The sequence below is a fragment of the Dipodomys spectabilis genome, unplaced genomic scaffold, assembly GCF_019054845.1.
Source record: "Dipodomys spectabilis isolate Male_0828 unplaced genomic scaffold, ASM1905484v1 ptg000039l, whole genome shotgun sequence".
Lineage (NCBI taxonomy): Eukaryota > Metazoa > Chordata > Mammalia > Rodentia > Heteromyidae > Dipodomys > Dipodomys spectabilis.
Window position 1 is genome coordinate 1,285,093 of NW_024870716.1, and position 18,664 is coordinate 1,303,756.

At 45.9% G+C, this 18,664-nt stretch overlaps 1 protein-coding gene, 1 long non-coding RNA gene and 1 other non-coding gene across 3 annotated transcripts; 1 reads left to right on the top strand and 2 right to left on the bottom strand.

Annotated features, from left to right (window-relative positions):
• Positions 1–6,975: 6,975 nt before the first annotated feature.
• On the bottom strand, positions 6,976–8,649 carry LOC122106152. The gene is made up of 2 exons (XR_006147132.1): positions 8,295–8,649; positions 6,976–7,113 (listed from the first exon to the last, which is right to left on the bottom strand). It is a non-coding gene; the product is annotated as an uncharacterized LOC122106152 (long non-coding RNA).
• Positions 8,650–8,727: 78 nt separating this feature from the next.
• On the top strand, positions 8,728–12,374 carry Tuba1b (tubulin alpha 1b). The gene is made up of 4 exons (XM_042677432.1): positions 8,728–8,836; positions 10,463–10,685; positions 10,823–10,971; positions 11,221–12,374. Exons 1-4 carry the CDS (start codon positions 8,834–8,836, stop codon positions 12,199–12,201), a joined length of 1,356 nt encoding a protein of 451 aa, XP_042533366.1. The 5' UTR covers positions 8,728–8,833; the 3' UTR covers positions 12,202–12,374.
• A 1,929-nt stretch (positions 12,375–14,303) lies between these two features.
• On the bottom strand, positions 14,304–14,374 carry Trnag-gcc. Its single transcript has one exon. It is a non-coding gene; the product is annotated as a tRNA-Gly (tRNA).
• Positions 14,375–18,664: the final 4,290 nt, after the last annotated feature.

Here is an 18,664-nt window from a genome sequence, read left to right on the forward strand (position 1 = left end):
CAGCACCACATAAGCAAAAAAGGAAAAAAAAAAAAAAAAGGCTCAGGGACAGTGCCCAGGCCCTGAGTTTAAAGCCCCAGGACGGGGGGTGGGTTGGGGGGGCAGTCCTTATAGCCAAAGTGGGTGGCACCACAACAATTGATCCTAACCACTCCTACTGCTCTCAAAATAATAGGTACCACCCCATGGATACAACATTGCAGGGTGAAGGCAGCTCCTACCACCCCAGATGAGACATGAGACCCACTGATGACTGACTCAAAGTAAAGATCAAAAAGACAAAGTGTTGCCAGCCATAATCTTGGGTCTGTACTAGAGGGGGAAAGGCTTGTCCACTGGCTTGATTTGCAGATACCTATGTGGACTCCACTCCCCACTAGGATGAATTGTACTGGTACTTGTCAGAGTCTAAAACTGTTGTTTTTCTACTGGATTCTGGGCCCATTTGGCCAAGCTGCTCTCTCTCTCTCTCTTTCTTTTGTTGGTCATGGTGCCTGAACTCTGCCTGGGCATTGTCCCTCAGCTCTTCAGCTCAAGGCGAGCGCTCTACCACTTAAGCCACAGGGCCACTTAGAGCTTTTTCTGCTTATGTGGTGCTGAGGAATTGAACCCAGGGCCTCATGCCCTCATGCATGCAAGGCAAGCGCTCTACCACTGAGCCACCTTCCCAGCCCCCGTAAGCTGCTCTCTTAAAATATGATTTTGAAATCAAGAATGCCCAACTGGGTTATGTCATAGCAAATTGCTCATGGGAAGAGGGGAACCCTGCTCTGTTCTCATTCGATGCATGCTCTATGCATTCACCACAGCCAAACAAAGGAAAGGTTATTATCTCATATGGGCAGCAGTGGTGGTAAGTAGAGACCCCCCCTTGAGTGTGGAGACCTCAGTTATGAGAGATTGTTATAGGCCCAGGAAATAGAAATGGCCACTCCAGTGTCAAAACTTGGAAGAGTATAATTGCCCTAATGGGGATTGTGTGGATGTGGAAACCTGGTAGGGAGGCCCCAATAAGACCCAACTGGCTTCAGTTGGAGAGGCCCTCAAAATCTAAAATGCTTATTGGGAAAAATGTAATCCTTTTTTTTGGGGGGGGTCAGTCATAGGGCTTCAATTCTGGGCCTGAGCACTGTCCCTCAGCTCTTCAGCTCAAGGTGAGTGCTCTACCACTTGAGCCATAGCGCCACTTCCAGTTTCCTGGTGGTTTTTTGGAGATAAGTGTTTCACAGACTTTCCTGCCCGGGCTGACTTTGAACTGTGATCCTCAGACCTCAGCCACCTGAGTAGCTAGGATTACAGGCATGAACCACTGGGGCCCGGCTTCCTTTTTTCATTAATGTAACTAGTCCAGGCTCCAGTGAGTTGTACCCAGGTCAATCCTGGGGAATGAGATTCTAGGTCAGGGGCAAGGACCAAGGGGTCTCTTTCATTATCCAGAGACTCCCACAGTATACCAGCCATTCATACAAATTGGGCTCTTGGCCAAACTTTAAGATCCCCTCTTTGTTACCACCCTTTCCAACTGGCTCCCCAAGTTCCCCAGGATCCCACTATGCAATCTGCCCTACAACAGACCTGTACAATTCACTGCAAGCCACTTTTGGGGTGATCAATCAGTCTATGCAAGATCTAGCACAAGATTGCTGGCTTTGTCTTCAGGTCAGACTGCCTTAATACATGGGGTTAGGCTCCCAACTGCCAGTGACCTTAAGGTATAGAAAAACTTGCAATATCACAGTTCTTACCTTGGAGGATATCTGGGGACATGCCTCATGTTTAAGGGATCACATAACTCAATTACCCAAATGCACTCAACATGCATGAAGAATGTGACCTTACAAGATCACTTATATTGCCTCTGAGGAAACCATTTTGCATGTGCTGATGGCCCCAAATCATATATTGGGTCTTTGCAAAAAAGCCTGTTTTAGTAGTTGTGCTGCAACAGGTCCTAATATATGGAGGGGAAGAAGGTCTCAACCTCAGTCCATTGGACCTGCACCAAGAGAGCTGTGTTTTTACCAGCCCTGGTTGGCACAGGGATCCCAGGGGCCTCTGCCATTGGGACTGCTGCCCTTGTGAAGGGGGATGTTGACACCAAGACTCTGAGCAAGACCAGGTCCAGGTCAATCCTGGACCAGCAGTGATTGGAGAGAGCCATCACAGATCTTCACACTTAGCTCAACTGCCTGGCTGAAGTTGCCCTCCAAAAACCAGTGCAGCCTGAACCTTCTGTTCTATGCACAAGGAGGACTGTGTGCAGCAGTTGGGGGAGCATATTTTTATGCCAATAAGTCAGGTATCATTAAGGATACTTTACAAAAAGTTAGGGAAGGACTAGACAGATGGGAGAGAGTTTTTTGTTTCTGGTTTTTTTTTTTGACATTCGTGGGGCTTGAACACTGTCCCTGTGCTCGTCAGCTCAAGGCGAGTACTCTACCACTTGAGCCACAGTGCCACTTTCAGTTTTCTAGTAGTTTATTGGAGATAAGAGTTTCATGGACTTTCCTGCCCAGGCTGGCCTTGAATGGCGATCCTCAGATCTCAGCCTCCTGAGTAGTGAGAGTTCTTAAAGAAGTCAGGTATCAAATTGGTAAGAAAGCCTTTTTAACTGGAATGCATGGTTAACATTCTTAATTAGTGGAATTGCTGGATTCATTCTTTGTTTTTTGGTTTTTATTTTTGCCAGTCCTGGGGCTTGAACTTAGGGGCCTGGGCACTGTCCCTGAACTTCTTTGTTCAAGGCTAGTACTCTATCACTTTAGCTACAGTGCCACCCACTTCCAGCCCTTTCTGTTTATGTGGTGCTGAGGAATCCAACCCAGGCTTCATGCATGCTAGGCAAGCGCTCTACCACTAAGCCACATTCTCAGCCCTGGATTTTTTTTTTTTTTTGTCGGTCATGGGGCTTGAACTCTGGGCTTGGGCATTGTCCCTCAGCTCTTCAGCTCAAGGTGAGTGCTCTACCACTTGAGCTACAGCGCCACTTCCGGTTTTCTGGTGGTTTATTGGAGATAGGAGTCTCACGGTCTCTCCTGCCCGGGCTGGCTTTGAACCGTGATCCTCAGGTCTCAGCCTCCTGAGTAGCTAGGATTACAGGCATGAGCCACCAGCGCCCGGCCCCTGGATTAATTTTTATTCTATTTTTTCTCTTCTCCTGCGGCCTCTGCTTTTTTTTTTTTTCTTGCCAGTCTGGGAACTTGAACTCAGGGCCTGAACACTATACCTAATAGCTTCTTTTGCTCATGGCTAGAACTCTACCACTAGAGCCACAATGTCTCTTCTGGCTTTTTCTGATTATGTAGTACTGAGGAATCAAACCCAGGGTTTCATGCATGTTAGTCAAGCACTCTACCACTAACCCACATTTCCAGCCCCAGCCCCTGGTTTTTTAACTTAATAACTAGAATGATTCATACTAGAATGGAAGCTACCAATTGTTTCTACTTAACCACTGATTAGCTGTTGACGAGCAACAATAGTACTTATATCTCAAAATGGCTTGAGTAATTTACTAGAGGAGGAATGAAGTAGACAAAGTTACCTATCTGGGGCAAAGGAACTTTATAGCAACCAGTTGCCAGAATGTGTCCTGGTGGGGCTGTTGCTGGAATGTGGGTTGGGGTCACACTAGGTGGGGCTATCTGAATGGATAGCAGGAAGCCCACAAGGCATTTTTTAATAACACAGACGAGGTAATAACAGGATGTTATGGTTTCTATACAACTAGAAAGGAAGTTGATAGCAGCATCTAGTAAAAAGTTTATAACTGCTCCCCAAACCTTTTTTTTTTTGGCCAAAACTGGGGCTTCGACTCAGGACCTAGGCACTGTCTCTGAGCTTCTTTTGCTCAAGGCTAGCACTCTACCAGTTGAGCCACAACACTACTTCTGGCTTTTCTGTTTCTGTGGTACTGAGGAATTGAACCCAGGGCTTCATGTATGCTAGGCAAACACTCTACCATGAAACCACATTCCCAGACCCGCCCCCCCCAAACCTTTTATATATGTGATTAATGCCTATTTTTATATGTAACTAGTTTGTATAAAAATTCTGAGTCTCCCCTCCCTCAGGATCCCAGCTTCTTTCTGGCACTAGCCTGGTTTGGGTCACCAGCAATAAACTCTTTATCCTCTTTTATAGTGGCCTTGATCTTTGCTGGTCTGTGCTGCCATATACCTGAGCAAGCTTTGAACTGTGACCCTAAGATCTCAGCCTCCTCAGTAGTTAGGATTATAGGCATGAGCCACTAGCATCTGGCTGCTACTTCCTCCTCCTTCCCCTCCTCTTCTTCCTCCTTTTCCTTCTTCTTTTGTCTATCATGGGGCTTGAACTCAGAGCCTGGGTATTGTCCCTGAGCTCTTTTTTTTGTTGTTGTTGTTGCTGTTACCAATCCTGGGGCTTGAACTCAGGACCTGGGCACTGTCCCTGAGCTCTTTCGCTCAAGGCTAGCTCTCTACCTCCCCCCCCCCCCGCCGCTCCCACCCCCCCCCCCACCTCGGTCTTGGGGTTGAACTCTGGGACTAGGCACTGTCCCTCGGCTCTTCAGCTCAAGGCTAGCACCCTACCACTTGAGCCACAGTGCCACTTCTGGCTTTTTTCTGCTTATGTGGTGCTAAGAAATCAAACCCAGGGCCTCATGCATGCAAGGTAAGCACTCTATCACTGAGCCAACTTCCCTGCCCTCTCTACCATTTTGAACCACAGCATTCTTCTGGCTTTCTGGTGGTTAATTGGAGATAAGAGTCTCACTTATTTTCCTGCCTAGGCTGGCTTTGAACTGCAATCCTCTGATTTCAGCCCTAGGGTTATAGGTGTGAGCCACCAGTGCCCAGTCTTTTTACCTTCTTTTTCTTTCTTTCTGCACGTTATCAACTTTTTATTTCTTTGTATATTGTTATTAACAAAATTAGTATGCTAAAAATATCTTCCCATTAAAAAAAAAAACCCCAAAAGCATTCCTTTATTGAACATCTTTATTCTAAAGAGTGTGTGTCCCCGTGTCCCTACACACACCCCTGCTTCTGAAGTTTGAACTCATGGTTTCATGCTTGCTCTGCTGGTGCTCTAGCTCTATTAGTTGAGCCAGGCCTCCAGACTTTTTACGTTATTTCAGAGAGGAGTTTCCACTGATTTCTGCCCAGGCTGTTTCAAAGCCAGATCTGGATCTCAGCCTCTAGAGTAATTAAGATGATAGGCATGAGGCACTGGCTCTGGGCTCAAGACTTTTTTGTTTGTTTGTCAGTCACTGGGCTTGAACTCAGGAGCTCTTTCTCTCAAGGTTAGCACTCTACCACTTGGAGCCACAGCTTCATTTCCTATTTTCTGGTGGTTCACTAGAGGTAAGAGTCTCATTAACTTTCCTGCTCAGGAGGGTTTAGAATCATAATCCTCGGTATCTCAGCCTCCTGAATAGCTAGAATTACAGCCATGAGCCACCAGATTCTCTTATTTTCACATTGCAATCAGACACAAATAAAAAAGTAGGAAAAAAAATCAGTTTATATGATGTGTAAATAAAGTATTTTCAGAGTCTATAAAGCCATGAAATACTAGTGTGATTGATAAAAAGTGGTGGGCTTAGGTTGAAGACAAAGCTGACAAAATGTATTAATGAGACTGAATTCATGAGAATATGATGGTTTCATCAATATGTTTCATTCAGAAAGGGCCTAAAGTCATATCACTATCAACTCAATTACAATTATTAGTGCTATTTACCATCAAAGCCAAAGAAATTATTTTCTTTCCTTTATACCATTTATCTGTTAAAACAATAGAACAGAAAATGGTATATGTAAATTATAACACTGGCCGGGCACCAGTGGATCATGCCTGTAAACCTAGCTACTCAGGAGGCTGAAATCTGAGGATCATGGCTCAAAGCCAGCCCCAGGCAGGAAAGTCTAGGAGACTCTTTGTTTTTATTTTTGTTTTTTTGGGGGGGCTGGTCACGGGGCTTGAATTCTGGACCTGGGCGCTGTCCCTCAGCTCTTCAGCTCAAGGCTAGCACCCTACCACTTGAGCCACAACGCCACTTCCATGGGAGACTCTTATCTGGAATTAACCACCAGAAAACTGAAAGTGGCACTGTGGCTCAAGTGGTAGAGTACTCACCTTGAGCTGAAGAGCTCAGGGACAGCACCAGGGCCCAGAGTTCAAGCCCCAGGACCAAAAAAAAAAAAAAAAAAAAAAAACCCCACTGGAATATATAAGAATAAAAGGCTATAACCTTAGCCCTGAGTGGTAGAACACCTGCTTAGCAAGCACAAGGTCCTGACTTTAAACTCTTTAAACTTCTGTACTGCTCAAAGAAAATTTTGTTTTTGTTTTTTTTGGTCCTGTCGTGGGGCCTGAACTCTGGGCCTGGGAGCTGTCCCTCAGCTCTTCAGCTCAAGGCTAGCACTCTACAACTTGAGCCACAGCGCCACTTCCGGCTTTTTTCTTTTTGCTCATGTGGTGCTGAGGAATCGAACCCAGGGCCTCAGGCATGCAAGGCAAGCGCTCTACCACTGAGCCACCTTCCCAGCCCTGCTCAAAGAAAATTTTAAAAAGAAAAAAAAAAGAATAAAGGCTAAAGGTTACATATTTATAAAAAGTGGATGCTCAGTAATTTGCTACTATTTGTTATTACTTGTCTTTGCTTGTAGAGCTGGTGAAATGAGAAAGAATATTTTGTTAACTTTTGTATCTAATCCACAATATGTAACAATCAAAAAAATCACAGCAGAAGACAATTAAAATAGTAGCAAAGGGCCTTGATACTATGTAGCAAAGATGGGAGAGGCTCAAATTCCAACACTGGAATTCCTATTACACCAAAGATTCAAAGCAATATTTACAGGCCTGACAAGAGTCCAACAAAAGAAAAACCTATAAAATCAATTTAAATGTTACATCATCGGGTAACAGACAATCTCTATTTAGTCTTTAAAGTGTATAATGGCAAATACAATACAAACAGATCCATGTAGGTTTTAGAGTGAAAATTTTAAACTTGTCTTTTTTATTATTCACCTTTTTTCTAGATTAAATACCAGACCAGATTATATTTAAACATCACCTTTAGTTTTATTAGGTGTAATGAACTCTGATGCATCATCAGGGACCTACCTAAAAAAGAAAAAAACAAACAACAAGAAAAATACTTATTAATTTACAACCGGGGATACACAGATAACAAGACTAAAAAAGCTAATGGTTTCAGGAAGGTATCTGGGGAGTCATAGAGGCCCACAGGAGCAAATCCTTGCGGTGAAAGCTCGGAAATTCTGCAGAGCCAGGAGGGAGGTGCCTGCTTTCAAATGGCTTTCATGCGGAACAGACAGCAAAATGGAGTTCAGTAGGGTGGTTCCCTTTCATTCTCTCAGTTAAGGCAAGCTAATTATTTTCTGCCTCCTTTTAAAAGTAATAAAGGGAAAAGAGAAAGTGAAAACAAGATTCAGATATGTTCCTGTTCCCCTGTAAACCCAGTATGGAAAATGTCATCAAATTTGGATTCTAAACCAAAAATGTTTTAACAACAAATATTCATCAAAATTAAGAACAGTCTTGTTTGTAAGCACACACACACACATACACACACTTACAAAATACATGTACATATTAATTAACAGTGTAAAGTTGTCATTTGAAGTAATCAGTGAAAGGCTTTGCCAACTCTGGGTAAGGTAACAGGTGAATATGAGCTATGAATTCTTCCTGTCTTACACTTACCTTTTTGTTGCTCTGACACTACCACTGTAACATTTTTAAGTTTAGTAACAAGCATAACTCTGCTAGAGCAATCTTTAAAGCCATACTCTGACCCTAACCTCTATGCACTTTCAGGGCTCAATAATGTAGTTTCTGGTCCTGGGTTAGATTTTCCAGAGGAAAGTGTATGTGTTAGTCTAGCCACTATAATCTGAGCATCCTAGAATTAAACTATAACCAATTGATGTAGCTTGATAAAAACCAAATTGTCTTTTTAGAAAGCTCCACGTGGCACAAGAAATTCTTACTACCTAATATCGTTCAGTGTGGGAAAAAAAAAAGGTTCCTTTCTCAAATTTCTCAGTAAAAGTCTCTTTTTCTTCTTCCTAAGCCTCTAGAGCCGTTTTTTGTAAAGTTGGTGTCTTAAGGCTGAAGATGGGGCCTACTCCATCCAAATGGTCTCAACGTTTAATGCTTAGGAACTCTTTGGCCTGGTTGAAATATTACATGCTTCCAGTCTTTCTTCGAACCTTAGTAACAAGAAATTACCATAAACAACATCGAATCTGGTTTTCTCAGGTTCGATTCTATCATCTTACCGAATGCCCATCAGGGAACGAGAAAAGAAAAAGGCACCACCAACAACAAAAATTCCAGAAAACTCACTGACTTTGGGTGGCAACATGGAAAACACAATCAGCTGAGCTATTCTGGATGGAACGGCAGGTTCTGCGTTTTGGGGTGCACCGTCCTTAAAAATCTATGAGGCTCTGGAGTCCTCGGGTGGTCCACGCGTAGACGGCCCTCTCCCACCACCGCAGGCCCGCAGCCGCCCGGCTCCGCCCTCCTGCTCGCCGCAGTCAGCAGCCCAGGCGCGCGCGGCCCCGCAGGCCCGGACGGGGAGGGGGCTCCGGACGCCAAGCCCGCCTCTGCGGCGGCCAGGCTGGGCCCGGAATGGCCGCGCCGGGCCGGAGGAGGGGCCCTCCCGCCCCTCCCCAGCCTCTACTTAAGAGGCTCAGGCGTCACCTCCGCCCCAGTGCGTTACTTACCTCGACTCTTAGCTTGTCGGGGACGGTAACCGGGACTCGGGGTGCCTGCTCCTGCTCCTGTCGCCTTTGCCACCAAATCCACAGTCATCATGGTAAGTGGGCTCTGCCTGCGGAAGGACGGGGGATATGCCAAGCTAGGGAGGCGCGAAGGGCACCCCCCCTACACACACCCAGCCTCACCGATCTGGGTTCAGCATGGTGCTTTAGGGTTGCAAAAGGCGCGTGGCGAGGGTCGGGGGAGCGAGGCCCAGGACTGCGGAGGATGGGAGGGGCCCAGATGAAGGGAAACGGGCCCGATTCCTCTCTCCGCTTCTAAGAGGGATGGTGGGGTGCCAGGAACTCGATATCGCCTCATTTTGGACGCAGTTAGCACACCGTGGGTGCGATGCCTGAAGACCCTTTTTTCCCCCCCCTAGCGCATGCCCTTCCCCCATCTTCCCCCTCAGCTGCTGGAGGCCACGCGCGCACGCCCCGCCCTCATTTCCTCTTGGGCGCGAAAAGCGGGGGCGGGAGAGGCCTGAGCGCATGCGCGACGGTTACTTTCCCGCGCCTGAGAGGCGGGAAACGGCCCCTGCAGTCTAGGCATGCGCGTTAAGGCTCTGCGGATTTCTGTCCGCAGGGTGTGACTCCTTTCCACTGAATTATTTTATTTTTATGTATTTAGTGAAATCAGTAAGTATAGGGATAGGATGCCTACAAGGACCACCTTACACCCTAGCCATATTAGAAAAATAACATCCCTGATCACCATTAAAGGCCATCTGTCTGTCCCTCCTGTGTTAGGAATTCGAGTGGAAGCAAGTGTTGTCAGGGAAGGGCTTTTGAGGGGATGGAAATTGGATCCTGGGCCAGATCTGGGCCGCAGATAATCCTCTGCTGCGCCTGGACAGATGTGGAGGTGCTGGGCTGAGGCCAGTGGCTGGGTGTGGGGAGGGTGGACCGCAGGAGCTCTGCAGGACTCTGCAACTGCTCGGCCCCACCCAAAGCAGGGTATGCGCTCCTCGGGCGTGACTGCTCATTCATCTTGTGCCGCAAAGCCCCACCCTTTGTCCCTGCAGCCCGACATTTTCTCTACACCGCCTTAGCCATGTGTTTCCTCTTGGAGCTGACCGGAAATATAGCCCCCTACCCAAAGTGGATTCTGGGGCCTGGAGGAATGACCTTACTAATCTTGGTCTAGCAAAAGAGGAAGCAGTGACTCAGCAGTCTCCCTAGTTTTGAAAAGAGGCTTTAAACAAAGTAGGAGTAGGAAAGAAACTAGCTATTCCTCCTTGAAAAAAAAATTTTTTTTTTCCACTGAAGATTGCATCCAGAGCCATGTGCTCTACCACTGAGCTATCTAACCCAGGCTCAAATTATTGTTACATATTTTTTGGTCTGTCATGGGGCTTGAACCTCTGGGCCTGGGAGCTGTTTCTGTGCTTTTCAGCTCAAGGCAAGCAGTCTACCACTTGATCCACAGCACCATTTCTGGTTTTCTAGTGGTTTATTGGAGGTAATGGTCTCCCAGACTTTCCTGCCGGGACTGGCTATGAACAGTGAACCTCAGATCTCAGCCTCCTCACTAGCTAGGATTATAGGTGCTACCCACCCCCCCCCCCCACTCGAATTATTTTTTTAATACAAGGAATTTGTTAGGATTAAGGTTCCATGGTGCTTTTATCTTTGTCATTCACAGATTAGATCCTAAATTTTTCTTTCATTTTTCTTTTCCACAGCGTGAGTGTATCTCCATCCACGTTGGCCAGGCTGGTGTCCAGATTGGCAATGCCTGCTGGGAGCTCTACTGCCTGGAACACGGCATCCAGCCTGATGGCCAGATGCCAAGTGACAAGACCATCGGGGGAGGAGATGACTCCTTCAACACCTTCTTCAGTGAGACAGGCGCTGGCAAGCACGTGCCCAGGGCAGTGTTTGTAGACCTGGAACCCACAGTCATTGGTGAGCTGTCCTCAGTAACTAACCCAGGGGATTTCCCAAGCTTCTGAGACAAGAGATCTGTCCAGGGGCTCCACTGATGATGGCCCAGGCTTGTGCAGGTTGTTAGTGACGGGTGGTTTGCTTTCTTCCTTTGGCAGATGAAGTTCGAACTGGCACCTACCGTCAACTTTTCCACCCTGAGCAGCTCATCACAGGCAAGGAAGATGCTGCCAATAACTATGCCCGTGGGCACTACACCATTGGCAAGGAGATCATTGACCTGGTCTTGGACCGGATCAGAAAGCTGGTATGTTTATGTCTATTCTTGAGAAGAAAGCTCATTAACAGATAGAAGAAAGACATTTGAAAAGTTGCTTTTTCAAAGAGAACTGAAATGTGATAGCAAGATGATTACTTGATTAAAATGCCTTTTCTTCATTTAAACTAGAGACTGAACTTGAGACTTCAAGATCTAAGTCCTTGGACAGATTTTTTTTTTTTTAAGATAGTATATTTACTATGACTGTAAAAAGCTATATCCCTTTGTGTTTTGCAGGCTGACCAGTGCACAGGTCTTCAGGGCTTCCTGGTCTTCCACAGCTTCGGTGGGGGAACTGGCTCTGGCTTCACCTCCCTGCTGATGGAGCGTCTCTCTGTGGACTATGGCAAGAAGTCCAAGCTGGAGTTCTCCATTTACCCCGCCCCCCAGGTGTCCACAGCTGTAGTTGAGCCCTACAACTCTATCCTCACCACCCACACCACCCTGGAGCACTCTGATTGTGCCTTCATGGTGGACAATGAGGCCATCTATGACATCTGTCGTAGAAACCTCGATATTGAGCGCCCAACCTACACTAACCTGAACCGCCTTATTAGCCAGATTGTGTCTTCCATCACAGCTTCCCTGAGGTTTGATGGGGCCCTGAATGTTGACCTGACAGAATTCCAGACCAACCTGGTGCCCTATCCCCGCATCCACTTCCCCCTGGCCACATATGCCCCTGTCATCTCTGCTGAGAAAGCCTACCATGAACAGCTTTCTGTAGCAGAGATCACCAATGCTTGCTTTGAGCCAGCCAACCAGATGGTGAAATGTGACCCTCGCCATGGTAAATACATGGCCTGCTGCCTGTTGTACCGTGGTGATGTGGTTCCCAAAGATGTTAATGCTGCCATTGCCACCATCAAGACCAAGCGCAGCATCCAGTTTGTGGATTGGTGTCCCACTGGTTTCAAGGTTGGCATCAATTACCAGCCTCCCACTGTGGTTCCTGGTGGAGACCTGGCCAAGGTGCAGCGTGCTGTGTGCATGCTGAGCAACACCACAGCCATTGCTGAGGCCTGGGCTCGCCTGGACCACAAGTTTGACCTGATGTATGCCAAGCGTGCCTTTGTCCACTGGTATGTGGGTGAGGGGATGGAGGAAGGAGAGTTTTCTGAGGCCCGTGAGGACATGGCTGCCCTAGAGAAGGATTATGAGGAGGTTGGTGTGGATTCTGTGGAAGGAGAGGGTGAGGAAGAAGGAGAGGAGTACTAATCACTCATTCCTTTGACCCTGCAGCATGTCATGCTCCCAGAACTTCAGCTTCACCATTAGCTGGCAGTCACTAAAATGTTTCTGACTAGATTCTGTTCAACTGTGATCATGTCTGTCTTTTTCCATGTGTGTAAGGTTTTAATCCATTATGTCTCAAAAGTAAAGGCTTTAAGAAATTTTATTTTGTCTCCTGTTTTAATTACGTAGTCTTGGGATTATAGGCTCCAATAAGGCCCCTCATACTTGCCTAGTTACTTCTATAGTGGAGGGAGACTATCATTACAGTCCAAATTAGTCTTAATTCAGCCATTCCATAACAAAATTGAAAAAAAGTTGTGGAAATCAGTTAATGTGCTAAGGCTGGGAATATGGCTTAGTGGTAGAGTGCTTGCCTAGCATGAATGAAGCCCTGGGTTCCATTCCTCAGTATCACATAAACAGAAAAACATGGAAGTAGAACTGGTTCAAGTGGTAGAGTGCTAGCTTTGAGCAAATGAAGCTCAGGGACAGTGCCCAGGGCCTGAACTGAAGCCCCAGGATTGGCCAAAAAAAACTAATTTGTTAGTGTTTGACCCTGGGTATTATATCTTACTTGAGCTAGAGGATAGTTTCATGGACTTTCCCGCTGGGGCTGGCTTTGACTCAGGAACTTTATAGCTCAGCCTCCTGAATAACTAATATAGGTGTGAGCCTGCTTATAACTGTTCATAGGGTCCTAGCATCAAATCTGAAAGTTATCCTTCAACTGAAAAGCAGGTAAGGAGCTATTTTGAGGGTGATATAAAGGTCATGTGTCCAAGGTGGGAAAGCTGCAGAACCAATCAAGTCCTGCTAGAAAAGAACCAAACTGGAAAAAGTCCTAAGCATTGATAGAGCCAAAAGGGACATTGTAGCTTTTAGCAACATACTAGAATATAGGGGTTACAATTTGTAACACTTGTTTACATTGTTTAAGGCATATAGTTTGGTTATATCTAAAGGACTTCTGCCTTAGGTATGAACTTAGTCTTGGGTAGTATGTTTCAGGGCCTGGATACAAGGTCTGGCACTACAAAGAGAAAAGGACAATGCAAACAGGATCTAGCCAGGGAAATACTCGCATTTCAATTTCAAAAAGTGCAGAGATAAAGCTACTGAGGATAAATATGAATTAAGTAATTCTTTTTCCCTAATGTGTTGTATTTGTGAAATAGACTCAACCGAAGATTCTGGGCACACTAGAGAAAATCTGGTGGGTGGTGCTACAATCATACCACAAGCAACCAAGGCTACAGGGGAAGGTCAACTTTATTGTTAGCTAGTTAAAATGTTCTTGAAAAAGCCGGGCGCTGGTGGCCCATGCCTGTAATCCTAGCTACTCAGCAGGCTGAGATCTGAGGATCGAGGTTCAAAGCCAGCCCGGGCAGGAGAGACTGAGACTCCTATCTCCAATAAACCACCAGAAAACCGGAAGTGGCACTGTAGCTCAAGTGGTAGAGCGCTCGCCTTGAGCTGAAGAGCTGAGGGACAGCGCCCAGGCCCAGAGTTCAAGCCCCACGACCGACCAAAAAAAAAAATGTTCTTGAAAATACATTTTTATTATTATACAAGTCATATACTGAGGGCTTATAGTTAAAGTCTGGTAGTTGTTTTTTGCTGGTCATAAGGCTTGAACTTTGGGCCTAGGTACTGACTGAGCTTTTTTTTTTTGGTCAGTAGTTTAGCCTGAACACTGGGCCTGGGCACTGTCCCTCAGCTCTTCAGCTCCAGCACTTGAGCCATAGCCCCACTTCCAGCTTTTTCTGTTTATGTGGTGCTGAGGAATTGAACCCAGGGCCTCATGCATGCAAGGCAAGCACTCTACCACTGAGCCACCATTCCAGCCTGCTTTTTGTTTTGTCTGTCATAGGACTTGAAGTTTGGGCCTGGGTGCTGTCCTGACTCAGCTCTTCAGCTCAGAGTAGCACTCTACCACTTGAAGCATAGTAATGCCACTTCTGGTTTTCTGGTGGTTTATTGGAGATAAGAGTCTCACAGACTTCCTGCCCAGGCTGGCTTTGAATTATGATCCTCTGATTTCAGCCTTTTTTTTTTTTTTTTTTAAATAAGGTTTGGCAATGTACTGCATGGGCCGGGAATCGAACCCGGGCCTCCCGAGTGGCAGGCGAGAATTCTACCACTGAACCACCCATGCACAGTCATTGATTTCAGCCTCTTGAGTAGCCAGGATTACAGATATGAGCCACTGGCGCTCAGCTCCTGAGCTTCTTTTTTTTTTTTTTTTTGGGTCCGGTCGTGAGGCCTGAACTCTGGCCTGGGCGCTGTCCCTCCTGAGCTTCTTTTGTTCACAACTAGCACTCTACCACTGAGCCACAGCTCTACTTCCAGCATTTTTTTGTGATTAGTTGGAAATAAGAGTCTCATGGGTTGGGAATGTGGTTTAGCGGTAGAATGCTAGCCTAGCATGCATGAAGCCCTGGGTTCCATTCCTCAATACCACATTAACAGAAAAAGATGGAAGTAGTGCTGTGGCTCAAGTGGTAGAGTGCTGGCATTGAGCAAAAGCAGCTCAGGGAAAGTGCCCAGGCCTTGAATTCAAGCCCCAGGAAAGGAGAGAGAGAGAGAGCGAGAGAGAGAGAGAGAGAGAGAGAGAGAGAGTCTCATGGACTTTCTCTGGCTGGATTTGAATCAAGATCCTCACATCTCAGCCTCCTAAGTGGCTAGGCATGAATCACTAGTCCCTGGCTAGAATACAATTTGGACAAGGTCACCCTGAAGGTAGGCATTTTAAGCAATGAGGAAAACTTAAGATGATTTATTGTTGAAAGGGATTTACAGTTTTGCAATAGTGCAGAACTCGGGAAGATCATCTTGACAGTTGCCTAAATGCTCTGAAGCATCCCCACCCCCTTTTTCTACAATGAAAGAAAGAAAGGTAATCTAGAACCTTGCCCTCTGTGGGCTAAAATCAGGGAAGTATGTGGTCAGTGCAGTGTGCCACAGTTATGCAGAACAGGGTAGACAGGAACAGGTAGGAACTGAGAACTATAGGTCTGTATCTAATAGCTTGGTTTAGTTGTGTGTGGGGGGTGGGGGTAGGTTTTCATTGTTCATTTAAGTCCAGAAGCTTCCCACCTACTAAGCAAAGGCTCTTCCCAGAACCCCTAGGGTACAAGGTACCTTCAAAATAAAAGTCTGGGCTGAGAATGTTGCTTAGTGCTAGAGTGCTTGCCTAGCATACATGAAGCCCTGGGTTCCATTCCTCAGTACCACATACACAGAAAAAGCTGGAAGTAGCATTGTGGCTCAAGTGGTAGAGTGCTAGCCTCAAGCAAAAGAAGCTCAGGGACAGTGTTCACACCCTGAATTCAGGCCCCAAGACTAGCAATAAATGAATAAATTAAAAAATCCATACTATATAAGACAACAATGTTTAAATGATGAATGGTGGTGGTAGGTATTTGCTCTTCTATTATTTCTTACCACGTAACAAAACCAATTGCTCACCAGGTGCCAGTGGCTGACACCTGTGATCCTAGCTACTCAAGGGGCTGATAGAGGTTTAAAGTAAGCTTGGGTAGGAAAGTCTGTGACACTCTTCTCTCCAAGAAGTGGAACTGTGGCTTAAGTGCTAGAGCACTAGACTTACAAAAGCTCAGGGACAGTGCTCAGGCCCTGAGTTTAAGCCACAGTACCACCTCTCATCCCATGCCCACATACCAACTTTGTGGCTTAATAAATGTAAATGGGGGCTGGCAATGTGGCTCAGTGGTTGAATGCTTGCCTAGCATTCATGAAGCCTTGGGTTCAATTCCTCAGTGCCACATAAATAGAAAAAGCTGGAAGTGGTGCTATGGCTCAAGTGGTAGAGTGTTAGCCTTGAGCAAAAGAAGATCAGGGACAGTGCCCAGGCCCTGAGTTCCAGCCCTAGGACTGGCAGAAGAAAAACAAATGTAGAGGGGGGAGTATAGCTCCTTGGTAGGTAATACCACCAAAAACAAAACAAAACAAAACTAACAAGCAGCAGCAACAACAACCAAAACAATATTTTATTTAATGCAAAAAAAAATTTTTTTAATCAGTTGTGGAGCTTGAACTCATGGCTTGGGCTCTGTCCCTGAGCTCTTTTGTTCAAGGCTAGTGTTCTACTACTTTGGACCATAGCTCCGTTTTTGGTTTTTGAGTGGTTAATTGGATATAAGAGTCTCATGGGGTGGGGGGTAGGGGAGGGTGCTGGGATGTAGCTCAGTGGCAAAGTGCTTGCCTAGCTAGTGCAGTATCCTGGGTTCGATCCCCAGTACCAAAAAAGAAAGACAAAATATTAAATGGGCTGGAAATGTGGCTTGGTGGTGAAGTGCTTGCCTAGCATGCATGAGACCCTGGGTTCAATTCCTTGGAATCATGTAAACAAAAAAAAGAATATCATGGGGCCTTATCTGCCCAAGCTGGCTTTGAACCTCAATCCTTACCTCTCAGCCTCCTGAGTAGCTAGGAATACAGGTATGAGCAACTGGTGCCCAGCTTGTGTGTGTGTGTGTGTGTGTGTGTGTGTGTGTGTGTGTGTGTGTGTGTGTGTGTGTGTGTGTGTGTGTGCCAGTACTTGGGCTTGAAATTCTGGTCATTTGCTCTTGCTTATCTTTTTTTTTTTTTTTTTTTTTTAACTGTGTTGTACCACTTTGGCTATACCACTATACCTCCTGTCCAGCTTTTTTTTTCTCAGTCATGGGGCTTGAACTCTGGGCCTGGGCACTACCCCTCAGCTCTTCAGCTCAAGGCTAGTACTCTAATACTTGAGTCACAGTGCCACTTCCGGTGTTCTGTGAGATAACAATCTCACAGATTTTCCTGCCCAGGCTGGCTTTGAGCCATGATTCCTGAGATCTCAGCTTCCTGAGTAGCTAGGATTACAGATGTGAGCTACCAGCACCCAGCATATCTTTTTGTTTAAAATGGGGGGAGGGGAGGAAGGGCTAGGTACCAGTAGCTCATGCCTATAATCCTAGGATTGCAGTTCCAAGCCAGCCCAAACAGAAAAGTCCCTATCTGACTCTAATTTCTAAATAGCCACTAAAAAACAGAAGTGGCACTGTGGCTCAAGTGGTAGAGCACTAGCCTTGAGCACAAAGAGGCTCAGGAATAGCACCCAGGCCCTGAGTTCAAGCCCCACACCTGACAAAAAAAAAAGAAAAGCTGAAATTCCTTCACAACTTAGCTAATATTCTTTGTGTGTATGTGTGTGTGTGTGTGTGTGTGTGTGTGTATAGTATTTGTACACACACTTGGTCTTGAACTCAGGGCCTGGGCACTGTCCCTTAGCTCTTTCACTCAGCTAGATATGAGATCAGAGGGAACATAGGTGTTTCAGTTCTATGGAAGTCCAGATTTTGATTTAGGACCATGCTTAGAGTAAGGGCCTTGAGTGAAGGAGGAGGGAAGAACATTTACCCAGAGATGCCATTTTCCTCCTTTCCCGAGGTAAATTCCTTAATGCCCTGCAGATGGCACCACTGACAAGGAGTTCTCAGTCCAGGACAGCCAAGCTCAGACCTTTGCTATCATCACCTTGGAACTGAGCCTAAAAGGTGAACAAACAGGAAGTGACTGGCCTGGCATCCCTAGCATTCACACTTCTGTCACTTTTTGTTCTGACAATTACTGGAGGCATCTGTGCTACTATGAATCAGGAAGTCACAGGAAACACCATATCCAAGGAGTTCCCAGACCTCAGCCTTTACCTCTAGGGCATATTTTTCCTAGGTAGGATAGATATAAAAACATGACCTTAGAATCAACACATAGTAAGGGAATAAAATGTCATTAAATCCGTTTGAGTTCAATATTGATACAAAAATCAATAACCACCGGATGATGTGGGTATCACACAGACACTGGTATCCTTCTGTTGCTGAGAGTAGGTTCTTCCTTTCTGTCATCTGGTCTATAAACCAAAATAAGAGCTCTATCACAGCCACTCTCAACCAAGAGCTTGCAGTAAGTTAGGGTATCCCACTGTGATGGAATCAAGCTCATTCTGTCACTCCTGCCTAGGGTATTCAAACACTTTTTTTTTTTTAATCAGTGCATGCAAGGCAAGCACTCTACCACTGAGCCACCTTCCCAGCCCAACTTTTTTTCTTATAACTTCTCCAGCCATAAGTGTCTCTAATACCTTCACCAAACAACTCATACTCTCCCTTCAGTAAGGGAAATCCAAAATCTTCTCAAGGATTCAAACACTTAGGCAGAGAAGACAGATTCTCTACTACATATTTCATTTTTCTCATAGCACTTCGTGTGTGTGTGTGTGTGTGTGTGTGTGTGTGTGCGCGCGCACCAGTCCAGGGGCTTGAACCTGGATGCTGTTGATGGTTAGTGCTCTGCCACTTGAGCCATAACTCCAGTTCTGGTTTTTGGTGATTAATTGGAAATAAGAGTCTCACTGACTTTCCTGCCTGGACTGGCTTCAAACTGTGATCCTCATATC